This window comes from Lepidothrix coronata, unplaced genomic scaffold, assembly GCF_001604755.1.
Source record: "Lepidothrix coronata isolate B3197 unplaced genomic scaffold, Lepidothrix_coronata-1.0 Scaffold196, whole genome shotgun sequence".
Taxonomy (NCBI): Eukaryota; Metazoa; Chordata; class Aves; order Passeriformes; family Pipridae; genus Lepidothrix; species Lepidothrix coronata.
This window is the reverse complement of record NW_016690376.1, coordinates 137500-151959: the sequence shown is the minus strand read 5'-3', so window position 1 is coordinate 151959 and position 14460 is coordinate 137500. Positions and strand designations below refer to the sequence as shown.

The following is a 14460-nucleotide window of genomic DNA, read 5'->3' as shown; positions in this document are numbered from 1 at the left end:
GACACACAGAGGTTCTGGCAACTTAAAGCTGACGTCTTGCAAAGAATAAAGTACCTTTTTCTCTTGTGTGCTTTGTGAACTAAGCCCGTTACAGGCTGCAGGGACCCCCGGCAGTGTCACTGTGCAGTGACCGTGTGCTGGAGGCATACGCAAAACCCCTTGTTATATTAAGGATGGAAGGTGTCAGCCACCATGAGAGAGATTCATTTAAGCTGCACCAGCTTCAGAGTCATAGAATCACAGAATGGTTTGGGTCAGAAGGGACCTTAAATATCTAGTTCCAAATCCCTTTCCATGGGCATGGACACCTTCCACTAGACCAGGTTGCTCAAAGTCCCATCCAACCTGGCCTTGAACACTTCCATAAAATCCCAGACCCATCAAACTCAACTCCTCCTCCAAATCTTTCTCTTTTCCTAAATGTATCCTGAAAATCATTAACCTCACAATTCTGAGAGGTGCAGCACCACCTCCCTGACTGCACTCCTTCCCTGGGACAAGGCAGGATTTGTTCCTCTTTGTCCTCCAGATGTCTGATATATGAATCAGCCTTATCCTACTGTGGTTCCTGCACGATCCTGTATCTATTTTCTTAAGCCTAAAAATTATTGTTGCTGGTTCCGTTTTCTTTCCCTGAGAGAATGGGCAGGTCAGGAGTGATATATTTGTTACAGGCATACCCAGCTTTCAGCTGAGGATATCCAATGCCAGCAACTCCCCCTGCTCAGCACTACTAGCATCTCCCCTGCAAGGAACAGGCACTTCTCCCTCCTCTCCCTTCTAATCAGCACTGCAAAAACCAACATAAACATCTGCATTTACCTTTCTGCTTATTTAAAAACGGCAGTAGGAACGAAGCCAAGGGACTTCTTTTGCCAAAGTCCTTGGAAGACACTTTACTTTGGTTAACAACAGTTTCTTCGATGGGTTTCTTCAGGATTACTCTTTCCTTCAGCTCCTCGGTGCTGACGGCAGAGGTCGGGGGCTCAGCACCTATTTTTGGTGCAACAAAGGAGCTTTTCAGGTAGGACGAGGACTCTGCCAGGTTTTCCCTGTTCATCCTGCTCTCTGTCATTTTACTGGCTTCATAGTCTGAGGCGTCGGTGCGCGAGCTGTTCTCTTCCTTGATAATGTCCATGACCTTGGGCTTCATCAGAGGGGAGTCCTGTTCCCTCTTTGGGCTCTCTTCGGAGGCCGAGGAGGCGTCGCAGGACTCGATGATGAGCTCGCTGTCGAGCTCAGCCTCCCGCTCCTCCCGCAGGATGCTGTACTGGATGGAGGGGGAGGCGGGCGATGGAGGGGGCCCTCCAATGTGGCTGAAGGTCATGTAGTTGGAGTGCAGCACCTCCTCGGCAGCCAGGGGGTCCTCTGAGACCAGCTCGATCTCCGAGTCCCCCGACTCGGCACTGCTGGCCTCGTTATCCCCGTGTGAGGAGCCGGCGGGGCGCCCGGGTTTGGCCCGCTGGTCTCTCTTCTCGGTGGGGAGGGCTGGAGACCGCTGTGCCTCTGAGGTCTCAAAGGAAAAGCTCTTTGCTTCCTTGATGGCACTGATGAGCTCATCCTCCGACAGGCTGCCTTTGCCCTGCGACTCTGAGCCGGACGGTTCTGCCACCAGGAAAAAAGAGTAGGGGGGGAAAAGAAAGAAAAATTAAGAATCACGTTTTCTGGCTGCTTAGGGAACAAACACAATAGATTTCACACCAGCATATTTCCCTCTAGCAGGGCTGTAACACAGGCACAAAATCTACCCATCTGGGATGACTAACAGTAATAACAGCTTGTCCTTACAGAGCTTTTCCCATGCATGTACTCTTTATAAAAGAAGTATCATTAACATCATTTACTGAGGAAAAAGCTGAGGTACCTGGCAGTGCTGGTCACTACTTGACCAGTGGCTCAGCAACATGGTTTTCACCAGGAAAATCACCAGTCATGAGGAACATGGGCTCATGGCACATATGAAAGCATCACATTTTCTGTTCTGGGGATAGTGATACAGATCTGCTCTGGGGACAAACACACACAAGGGCTCGTGGGTTCCTGACACTGCTGATCCTAACAAACCATGTGTAGTTACTAATAGCTTTGTCAAACTTTAGCTTTCAGGTGTGGAAAGTTCCAGGTAAAAAACTTTTCTCAGTTGTGGTTTGGTTTTGGTCTTGGTGGCTTTTTTGTTTGTTTGTGGGGGTTTTGTTTGTTTTGTTGTTGTTGTTGTTTGGGTTTGGGGTTTGTGGGGTTTATTTTGTTTGTTTTTTTTTCCCAGGGTGTGGGTGGTGAATTTTTAGCTTGGTTGGGTCCAAGAATGAAACTCAATTTTTTTACCATAATTCTTAATATAATTGTGAACTACATTAACCAAGATAATTGCTAACTTGTCACCCAAAATTCAAAACAAAGAAAACCAACAATGCAGTCTGCATTTTCTGGCTCACTCTGGAAGAAGATATAATCAGAGAGTGAAAATGAGCAAGTGAAAGGTCTGGGTGGTCACCCGGGATTAGCAAGGAGCCCACATCCTGTTCTGGAAGGGATATATCTCCTTGTATATCCTTTTACCATGTGAGATTCTGTAATGAAATAAGAAAGGAAGTGAATTTGCCCTTAAAGTGTTCACAGTAAGCAGTGACAGAGGCAGCATGAGGTGCATCAGCAGCTGTCTTGAGTTCCTCCATTGGGGAACAGGCTTTCCTTGGTCATTCACAGAGCATCAGCCAGCCCCAGAACCCAGACTGCACCTGGTGCATTGACTGTAAGGCTAGACAGGCCACCTGAGCCTGTCTGTGCCCAGAGGGGACCGTGGCAGCAGTTTTACACCCATTCCCTGCTGTCACCTGGCCACTGCCACCTCCTGATCACCCATTTCCATCTTGCACTTTCCTGAGCCAGAGATCCCTGCTATCCACACACAAGACCCTCTCTTTGCGGGGGGAAAAAAAGGCTGAATTTCCCCAGTCAAGGACATGTGGAAATTTGCCCCCTGGACTCCTGGGTGCTCATTCTCTGATTTTAAGTCATTGTTAATGTGATGGCACTCACTAAGTGGCATTGCAGATTGTGGTGTGTCAAGAAAGCCATCAGGAGAATATACCCCCAAGTTTCCTCCTGCAGATGCTGGTGAAGAGGCCCATGGCAGGACACTGCATCCACACAGCTGGGTACCCCAGCAGAGTGGAGGAAGGTTTCCAGCCCCTTGTTTACAGATGGGGATCCCTGAGCTGACCTGCCCCTGGCTCATAGTGGATATTTGCCTTCAGCCCAGCCCTGCTTTGCAGCCACTGGCATCAGCCCCCTAAGCCCATCCAGCTGCCCTGGCCACATCTGGAAGCTCCTTTAAAACAGAGGGTGGGAAAGAGATTTTATTAGATCTGACCTGGGATAAAACAGCACCAAGGCTGACAGAGTTCAAGAAGACTTTGGACAACATTCTCAGGCACATGGTGTGATTCTTGGGGCTGTCCTGTGCAGGGCCAAGAGTTGGACTCAGTGATCCCTGTGGTTCCCTTCCAATTCAAAATACTCTATGATTCTATGAAAACCATTATTTCTGGATACTTCCTGACTTAATTTCTCATGGCAGTAGTATAGCTGATTTCTTCCTAATCCTATGCCTTCCTCAAGATGATTCAGGTAAAAGGGGAGGTTTTGATGATGGCACATCCATGTCATCACGTCTTGTTGGGAGATGGGCAAGAAAAACAACCTCCCTACAACCCCTCCAAGCAATTTTGGTTTGTGTATCTAGCAATACATGTCATCAATAATTTCAAGCACATATTCTTGGCATATCTGACGCTCCTCCAACAAAACAGCCCTCTTGGAGCACATCTCTCTTGCACAAAAAAGTTCTTCTGCTCCCCAGAGCATGGCTGTGGATGGGATTAAGGTGTCAGAGCTGTAACAATGCACTCCTGTCTGGATGCTGGAATGTTTCTATTGCACTGGGAGCTTGTGCATCCTTCTCCTCTGGCTGCAGGAAGCCGCAAGAGCCGTGCTGCTCTCTCGCATCCCGGCACAGGAGCATTTTCTCCCTGAGCAATGACTTAATCCGGCACACGTCCAAACAGACATGTGACTTCCAGCCCTCGTAGCGCAGCAACGCGCCGTCCCTCGGCTTCACCCCGCTCCTGCCTGTGCTGGCAGTCTGTAACTCTCAGCCATGGCATTTACCTTGTGAATAAAACAGCCCTTTGTGGCCAGCAGCAGGGTGTCACATTTACTGCTGGCACGGGCAAGCGTATAAATACCCGCGGCCTTTCAGCGCCAGCGCAGCGCAGGAACAGAGCGCGTCTTCCTTCCCCAGAAAGATGACGGCCAGTAATTAGAAGCAAAATGTTTTCAAAAGTCTTGATCCCAGCAGGGGGTAGCCGGGGGCTTTGCCAGAATGCTTGAGGGGCACCGAGGAGCGGCGACTTTGCTGGGTCACTGGGTGGGAATAGCGAGGGCAGGTTTTTAATTTCTCCCTCGCTTTTGAGTGCGGAGTCTGGGCGCAGCACATCCCAGGCTGTGGGAAAGGGGGATTTCCAGAGGAAACACCCCTTGGGAGCCAGCCCTTAGAAGAAGACGCCTGCTTCTTTCCTTAATGCGATGGATAAACAGTGCTTCTGGCTTTCCAGCATCCCAGTACGAGGCAGTGGGACCTCCCAGGGCTGTTTGGGCAGTGCTGGGGATCTTTGCCCATGGAGAGGGACATTTCCGTGCTGTCAATTATGCCGGCCACACCAGCGCCTCCCAGAAAGGCAGCAGCCCTGAGGCTCTGCCACGGACTGTTCAGCTATTTTGCTGGGATACATTTATCAAGTGTCCCAAAGGCAGCCTTGAAGGGTTGCCAAAAACTGAATAAATAACAGTCAGTGCCTGAAGTCCTTAATTACCTTGGAGTGCAAAATAAATAATTGATAAAAAACGGCATGTCTCAGGAGCAGCGTGTGATGTCACCCAGTCAAATAAAAGAAAAATGGGACTCTGGAATCTATCCATTATCTAAAGTTTCTGGCTGATACAGGCAGGATAAACTCACAGCTGTGGTGGATCCCTCTATCTCCTTTTTGTGTGTGAAAGTGTAGAAATGCACACTAAGGAACTAAATAATTCTCTGAGGGTAGGGATTTCCTCTCTGGGTGGAAATCCCAGACTGCTAATTTAATGACATTCTAACTGAGTTTTTTAAATGCTCGTAGATGTCATCAAAACAATGAAAATTTCAGCTCAGGAATGTCCATTGTCAAATGTCAAGTGCTCATTGTCAAAGGATTTTGATCCAAGATGCTGAAATTTAATTTCCAGTTTGAAAACTCTGCTTCCTGTCACAGAACTTTATGATGTTTTAAAATATTATACTACTTACATATTTTAGCAGTGTATAACAGGGAAAATGAGGAATAGATGTTATGTACTACTGCAGTAATCAGACAATAAGAGAAGGTATAAACATGGGATTTTGGTGCCCCTCCTACAGAAATTATGAGCCTTTAAAAGAGACTGGCCCTTTTTCCCTCCAGTCCCCTTTGTAAATGAGGTGACAGCATTTCCCTCCTCAGCACTTCCTAAAAGCAGCACTTTCACGTGAAAACAGTACATATATTTAACAATGTAACCTTACTCTCTGCAAGAGCAAAGAGGTGTCAAGTCAGCCATTAAAATTTTTAGAAAATGAACCCAGACACTTGCACTGCCCTGATCTCACACACCTCATTTCCCTTGGGGAGCCTGGACAGCCAGGGTGACCAAGAGACCCCCACATCATCAGGATCTAGCTCAAAATGTTGCCTAGATGAAGACACTCCCAGAGGTACACACCAGTACGCAACTTCCCTTTGAGGAGAGATCTCTGGGGAGACTGGGGTCAGCAATCTTGGATCTCTTTCCATACAGCAAGGGCAGCTCATCCTGAGCGGTGTGTTGCTGATGGGTAACACTGTTTGCATTCCTTTTCAGTTCAGCAACATAAAGTGATGCCCAAGCAGAGCAGAAACACCTGAGCCACGGAGTCTCATTAAGGTCCTCCCACACTCCCTTGCACCCACCACAAACCCACAGTAATTCTCCAGTGTGCAGGGCTACAACTGCAACCACTTTCTGAATAGCAAAAAAACAGTGCCCTGTCCCAGCATCAGCATTACCTGTGCCAGAGGATGGTGGTGTGACAGACCCTGGGCTCTCATCTTCTGGCTCTGACACCGTCACCGTTGGTACCACCTCACGGTTCGGCTTCAGACCAGTCTCTGGATGAGTGGGGCTGGACTCTTTGCTGGCAGCTTCCCTGGCGCTTTCTGTCTCAGTGAGTGTGATCTTGACAGGGGCTGTAACCACAGAGGCACCGTGCTGATCTCCAGACTTTCTGTCTTCAAGAGGGTCCTGCTCTTTGGCTGCCTTTGTGCCCTCCGGCGCCGTCCGCTGAGGTTCAGCAGTGTGGGTGGACCCAGCGGGTACTCCCCGGTACTTCTCGATAAGGCCTGGGCCCTCATCTTCTGAGTCAGAGTCATGCTTGTCTTGGTATTTTATTTCTTCTGATCTACTCATGTCCATGTATTTATAACCTTCTACTTTCATGGGATCTGCTAAGGTTTTATCGACTTCAGTAGACTCTGCAGGAGTCATCTCTATTCCTGAATCTGAGCTAAACAAGCCACGGGACTCAAACCCAGTCACATCTTGAACAGGATGCCCCAGAGTGTTAAACCCCTCTGTGCTGCCTGAGCAGGGAATGGGAGTGTTTTCCTGCTGATAAATGCCCATGTAATAGGTGGAGTCCCGTGGGGTCGTGTAGTGGACATCGGAGATCAGAGAGGTGTAGAAGGAGTTGTCGCCCCCGTTGGCAGTGGAGCCATAGTCAAAGAGGTGAGATGAGGCTGTGACACCTAAAGCAAAGACACAAAAACGAGGCACAGTAAGAGACAAGTGCCTGCATGCATCAAGTTTTCTGCAAAGCTGCACTTACCCCCTGCTGATTTTATATTTGGTCTGTGCGCCAGACTTGGCTTCGCTCGCAAGCTCTTTGGGACTGTCTCTTTTTATACCTTTGGGCAACATAGTAGTACAATCTGTCAGACAAGGCTTCCAGCTGCTGGTCTATCTTAAAATAGCCATAAATGATCCTGATAGTTACTAACATTCCCGGCCAATGTTTTCCCAGCTTGTGAATAAAAACTTCCAGTGATGGCAATCTCACAGCCTCCCCCACAATCCAGCTCAGGGGCTCAGCATCCGATATTCTGTTCTATTCTAATAGAATATTCTGAGCTGGAAGGGACCCACGATGATCATTGAGCCCAGTTATGAAGTGAATGGCCCATACAAGGGTCAATCCCGCTACTCGGTGTTATTAGAACCATGCTCTTACCCACTGAACTAATCCTTGAAAGAAATATAATACCTAATACAAAACCTATTTTTTTAAAATATATTTTAAATACAAAGCATTGGAGGAGTTTCATCCTGAGGAAACTTTTCATTAAGAAAAAAATTCTGCTGGACAGAAATCGAGAGGGAAAGTTGGTAGGCAGATTTAGATTTCATTTTCTCTTTTAGGAGTAGCCGACCTAAATTTGTACAACACCAAGGCAGAGACTAAACAACCTAATTTAGTGATTTCCACATGTTCAAAAAGCTGCACCCTGTGTGCATTATCTACAAATCATGCTGGCATGAAGGTGGTTAAACCTCAACCCACACCCATGCATCATTTTCATACACTGCCTCTAATTCCCTCTGTCACGCTTTCGGTTCCTGGGGATGACACTAATTAAATTAGAAGCAATGGCCACTCTCGCTTTGCAGCATTCATACAAAGCACAGCTCAACAACAGGAACAGCAAGATTCCCCATGAGGGAGGCAGGAAGACAGATCTTCATAGGGGCTGAGGGAACGGGATGAGAAGGAACAAAGCCAGTGTCTGCAGGAGTTGGTGCCTGCAGGAGGGTGTAGCCTGTTAACCCTTTGTGTGCTGATGCACCCTGCACCACAGGGGCTGGCTGGCTTTCTCTGACCTCTCCTCATCACCTGCAAGGGGTGGGGTGCTCCTGACCTGCTCCACATGTGCCGTGTCCTGGGCTGCCATGCGCAGTGCAAACTTCACAGTGGCAAACTGCCCCCCCCATTGCAAACTTCACAGTGTATATTAAAGGGGACATTGCTGCAGTTGCAAAGCCAGAAGCTGGGAAATGTCAGCGCGAAAGCTTCTGAGCTACTTGCATTTGGGTACTTGCTTTCTCCTTCCACACACAGGATGATACTGTCTCTAGACACCACCATACTGCCTTTTCCCACAGTTCTGCATGCATTAGGCACACACAGCTCATTTAGTGAGCCCTGAAGCAGTTTATTCTCCCATAACAGTGTTCAGGCTGTAGCTGCAGGCTTTGTTTTACTGCACAGCCTCACTGGATTTGACATGCACATCCCAAGCCCTGCACAAAGGCAGAGTGACCATTTCCCTCATCATTTTTGCATTGTTGTGATGATGTGCAAGCAACTTCTCTTCCCTGGGCCTCCTTTGAGGTGGGAACAGCATGTTCCCCCTTTTACATGGGGAAACCCGGTAGCATAAGGGAAAAGCAACCCAGAAGTGCCACACTTTGCTTTTCAGCCTACCTGTGCTCCCTGATCCTGTGTCCTCACCCTCACTGGCTTTGGGTACTGCCTTCTCCCCCACCAGCCCTCACTGCTCATCTGCTCCTGCACACAGGATGCTGACAGCAGCTCCATCCACACATCCTGAGAGCCCAGGGATTCACGGCAGCTTCCTTCGCCACGGGAGAGCACAGAATGAGGGGAACTGCAGCTAGCAAGTGAAAAATCATCATCACCATTCCCAGTCATTCCCAGCCTTCAGCTGTGTGTTCTCCCTGCTGTGTAGAACTGCATAGAACTTTTCATAGAAACATTTATCATCAAGGCAAGATCTTGCCTCAGAGTGGAGAGGGTCACTGCAGGGATTTTTCCTATACATGTGAATTGGGGACTTATTCTTCCCTCTCTATCTATATAACTTTACCTACTCTAAATTTCACCTTCTATTATCCTGCCAGCTCACTCAGGGCTGCAAGATCCTTCTGTAACTTGCTGTGGGCAACTCTCATCCTCACTGCTTCAAATGACTCAGTCCCAACAGCAAAGCTACTTGAGAATGAAGCCTAAGAGGAAAACCACAGGGAAACCAAAGCAGAATAAGGGATAAACTGGGCTGCCCAACACCCAGGTCTTATGTGAGGTCATCCCGTGCCTCTCAAGGACAGCTGATACCTAAGAGATGTTTCTAAATTGTCAGCAAGCCAAAAGGGAGAGGTTCTTTTCCTCGCAAATGCTTTTCTTGCTGAACTTGCCCTTTTGAAAATTATCCATAAACAGGCTTGGATTTTCACAAATGTGTTGGTTAGCTGGAATTATCTGATGCATTGTTTACGCCAACATATTTCAGGCTGTGAATTGCTGACTACAGACTATTCGTGCCTGTTGCTGCCAGTATCTGCTGTTTGTAATTTACTATTTGTGCTGGGTGAGTGGCTGTCTAAATCACGGGGTTTCAGGGTTGCTCTTTCATTAGATGCTTCCTCAGTGCCTGCTGAACCTGATCCAAAGCCCACTGAATTCACTAGAAAAGTCCCACAGACCCTGAGTGGCTATGGACCAGCTCAAGATGGCTGTGGAATACATTCCTGCTCATGAGAAACACACTGTCACAACACCATCAGTGAGCAAAAACCCAGTTTTACAACCATCCCACTCTTGCTAGCAAAGAGGGAGCACAAACAGAGTCAAAGGAGATTGAAGCTGCTGTCAGACCAATATTCATAGATGCTCTTTGCAGCTTATATTTGCACTTTGTCCACAGTATATGTGAGCCAGATGCACAAGCATTTGCAGCTCTTAGCGATGCTGATCAATAGAGCAGTGAAAGGGTTTCTGATGCATTTGTGTCAGGTGCTTCATAGCAGGAATTACAGCTAGTCAGAAGAGCTCGCAGAAGAGCCCCGGTGATAAACAGAGGCTGGGAAAATATCATCCTATTCTCTGGGCTATTCATCAGCAGGAAAAAAAAATAACCCTGAAATAGACAACAAAAGCATTACACTTTTAAATAGTACAAACCCAGTGTTGTAGCAAATGTTAACACGAGAGCTGATTTAAAATGGAATCACTGTCAATCGTGAACCTTTTTTTTTTTTCCTGCAGTGGTTTTGCAAATACTGCTGAAACCAGAAAATGCATTTCCTACTGGGATTCAGGAGGAGACAAACTTACAGGGGTGTGAGCACATTTGAGCAGAGAGAGGGCTCACATTAGCAGGACATATGGGGATTCCTGGTCTCAAGGCAACAGCAGAGTCAAAAGCACTGCAGACAGCTGAAATTGCCTAATTAATAGGATTTAATGCAACTCTCTATTTCCACTGGGAATGATTTAAAGCCATTGGTAAAACTGCCTCATTTGGGAAGCGTGAATCCATCAGCTATTAGGCTGCCTATTAAAGACATGGAAACCTGTAATAGCTGAGCAGGTTTTTGCTGAAGAATAGTGTATTCAGAGCCTGGTGATTAAGCAATGCCCTCCCTGACTTTTAGTTTATTTGGTTCAATATCCGTGGGAAGGAGAAGCCCTGAATAGCACTGGTAACGGATGACAGTATCAGGTCTGAATTTACCCTTGTTACAAGGAGCTGGGCTTTTTTTTAAATCTGGATTTCACTCAGAACTGCCCAAAAAACTTGCCTGCCAATTCAGGTGAAGGAAAGCTATTCAGCTCCTGAGAGCAACAGTCCTGCTTTCTCGTAACACGAGCCCTCGGGAAATAATTTCACTTCCTGTGACCAGCTAAGAAGTAATGGCTCTGATTCAATCACTAGAGCACAGCTGAGATGCTCAGCAAGTTACATGTGTTTTCATCAGCTGTAAAGAAAAAAAATATTGGAAAATGACTGTTTTGTTTCCTCAGATTAAGTGAATGCTCCAGCAATCCTCTGCTACAGCACTGGGTTTAGAGCTATTCAGCAATTGACACAGGAAATAATTTAGAAATCATTGGTTTCAAGCAGAGTAACTCTTAATTTAAGAAATCCAGCTGAAAACCAGTTTGGATTAAGGCAAGGTGAACTGCTGCAGCACACTGGAAGAAGAAACAAAAAGTTAGCTGAGGATCACAGACAAGAAAAAGAGCTAATTTAATTTCTTTTTTCCCAATTGTGTTAGTCTTATTAAAATTGATCACTTCAGAATATTGTGTTCAACTTTCAGTAAAATAACCTGTTTTCAGGTTAACCTGTCGAACTTCAATGGCACAGACAGACTGACACAGAAGGATATTTGAGCAGCTTGGTCCAGTGGAAGTTGTCCCTGTCAATGGCAGGAGAGTTGGAAGGAGATGATATTTAAAGTCCCTTCCAACCCAAACCATTCAATGATTCTATGACATGAAATATTTCTGTGATCCTATGACATGAAATTTCAGTTCCCCAGAACAGCTGGCAGCCCTGCAATGCGAGGTTCAATATTTATTGCGTGTCAGTGATTTGGTCAAAATCATTAATTTTTCAGAAGAGGAGAGAGGGAAATAGTCTTTAATTAGACGATGCCATTTTTACAGCCTGGAGCTGTGCTGAGAAGAGAAAAGCTCTTTGGTTGCAACTGGAGGAACCAAGGTTTCAGCGACCTTTTCAGACAAAAGCAGAATAGCGGGAGCAAGCTGCTTCCAGCAAATTCCTGTAAGTCTTTTAAATAGTTGGCTCTGACTTTTGCTTCAGATATTGAGCCTCAGGAGCCATCACCAGCTACCCCAGGGCAGCAGGGCTGCCAGCTCCCAGAAGCAGGGTCTCCCCAGGTCTCTCCTCTGTCCATACGCATCACAGCCTCCTGGCAGCAAGGTCTGCCTTGACCCATTTGGACAGTCCCTGACCTGTGTTAATTCATGCTAGAGATAGTAAAAAGCATAAAAAAGGGGAGCACTGTTGTTTGCCTTACCCTAAATGATGCTAGAGGGTCTCTCATGCCGTGTGTCACCTCCAGTACCTCAGCCCTTTAGATGTCATCCAGAGATCTTAGATAACAAAGAAGCCAAAGCTGAGTGATGAGGATTTTCCAGCACAGCAACTTTGCTCTGATCTGGGACTCCCAGAACTCAGGGATATGCAGTAACTAACTTTCAGCACTGAGACTGAAACCTGACTCTTAAAAATATGTCCTATATTCTCTTAAAGGCTCAAGGAGGTGGTGGGGCATTTTGGCAAGCTTTTTATTTTCTAATTGCCTAGACAGGCTGATTTCACAGCAAGGCTGTGGAAGCCATCAGGGCATCCCATTGCACCTGACAGCGATGCAGGGGAGTCCCACTGCCCAGACCTTGCCACCACCTAAACATCTGTATCTGGAGACCAAACCACAGCTCGGAGCCCTCTCTGATGACCAGCAGAGATATGTTTCTCAGCCTCACACCAGCAGTTTTACATTCCAACCTCTCCTTCATTTTTGTCATTCACCCATGACCATCATGTAAATACATCTTCCTGCTTTCTTCCAAATACACAACAAAAGTAGCTATTAGACAGTCCTGCCTTTTTTTGTACCAAATTTATAATTTTGTCATCAGCCACTAGTTAAAATCCTATGCTCTTTGTGAAAAGCTTGTCTCTTTTTATTCCTAACTTAGTCTTAGGAAAGACTTTTTTTTGTTCTTTTGACCCTGTTACATGATGTCTCATTGTTTCTTTTTACTGTCCCACCTCAGCCACCTTCCTCTTCAAAACTTATATTATATTGCCTTACTGTGTTCTCATCTCTGTCCATATACATCTTTATACAGATGTTCAGTGTTTTATCACTTTTACACATCTCTTCATGGTACACAGGGGGACCAGCAGTCCCAAGCCTGTCTCCAGATTCAAAGCACACTCTGTCTTCTTGGAAGCAGACCAAGCTGTTTTTTCCTCTCTGCTTGATTTCAAGTCCAACTCAAACCTCATGAATGCTCCACAGATTTCCAAGTGTCTTTTGTTAGTACCTTCCTGGCAGCAGCAAAGGCATCTTGCACAAGGGGCAGAGGCATCTCTCAGCCCCAGCCCAAATCACACAATACTTCGTAATAGGCTGGTTCCCCCCATTGATAACCACTCAGGAGCCACGCTCTCAATTCTGCAAAGACCCTTCTTCATGATTTTCCTAACCCAAAACACTTCAATATCCATGCGAAACTCAATAGTACTTGAGCACTTGTACATTAACTAAAGTAGAGCTTGAAACCCAAACAGTTGAGAACTTCCATGCCAAGCAGAGGCATCACTGTGCTGTGTATAACACCACTAGATCAGCTCCCAGTGTCCCTTGGATTAGCCTTTCTCAATGTCCAGAGCCAGCTGTCAGCCCTGAGCTACCCCACCTCCAGATGCTCAAGGTTTAGACGCAGAGAGCAGCAAGCTGCCTGCAGGAGAACTGCACCAGGCAGTTCCAGGCATCCCTGGAAGCAGTGCCAGCTATTCCCAGCTGCCAGGAGATGGTGCTCTTTTGTTTTAGCTCAGGATTTCCAAACCCACTTTACAGGATAGCAACTTCCTTTCCTCCAGAATTCTCATAATCCTGACTGCAGAAAAGGTATAAGTCCACAAATCTCACACTGGCAAACGTGAATGGCCATACCCCGAGAGTCATTTTGGGATTCATTTGCAAAGTAGATGCTGTGAGAAAAACGGATGTATCAGAAGGATCCATGCTCCTATTCTGTTATTACTTCCCCCTGGTTCTCTGCATGGGTCCTGGATGTGTTGGGGAAACTCAGAGCAGCAGGAAGGCTGCGTCCCGCTGTCTCCGAGCAGCTGACAGTCTGAGCTTAGCTCCTGGGGACAGGAGTGAGTCAGTGCATCAGCTGTGCAAGTTATTCAGCCTTCCCTTCGAGATCCTGCAGCAACCAGAGGAAATATTGCCATGCAGAAAGGCAGGTTCTGCCTCCTGCACGGGTAGGAGGGCAACAGGACAGGGTGGAAAAAAACAGACTTTATAGTATTGACGACCTGATTACTCCATTGACTTCATTGGAGTGGCTTCTAATTCATCCCCTCCTGAGATGGAAGCAAGTCCTAAACTCAAACAAGTTAATTATAAGCTTTGATGCATGTAAAACCCCTCCCCCAGGTAATTTTGCAGAGGATATGAGTTACTACAGCCTCCAGCCCCAGCTGGAGTTCTATCACTTTTCCACAGCTTTAGCTGTCTATTGTAAACAGGCATTGCAGCTTCCAGTTCCAGGGATAACCAATTTCAGTCCTCCGTGGGCTAAATATATGGGGGAATGGGGATCAACTGAGATCCCAGCCCCAAAAAGCTTGCCTGCTGGGGATGAGTATCCTTTATCAACTCCCCACCTCCTCGTAAGCACAGAGGCTGGAGCAGGGGACAAATTCCTTTCAGGATCCAGTTCCTGGAGGCCCTAACACTTTTGGGAGTTTCAGTTTGCCTGGTTGAGACAGGTTTGCCTGGTTG

The 14460-nt window shown here is 46.8% G+C and overlaps 1 protein-coding gene across 1 annotated transcript in view; it reads right to left on the bottom strand.

Annotated features, from left to right (window-relative positions):
- Positions 1-14460, bottom strand: part of RTN1 (reticulon 1) — a 120536-nt gene that overhangs the window by 46097 nt on the left and 59979 nt on the right. Inside the window, exons 2-3 of the mRNA XM_017831760.1 lie at positions 6120-6857; positions 823-1605 (exon numbers count right to left, since the gene is read on the bottom strand). Of these exons, the coding sequence (XP_017687249.1) occupies positions 823-1605; positions 6120-6857 (1521 nt within the window). The remainder of the gene's footprint in view (positions 1-822; positions 1606-6119; positions 6858-14460) is intronic.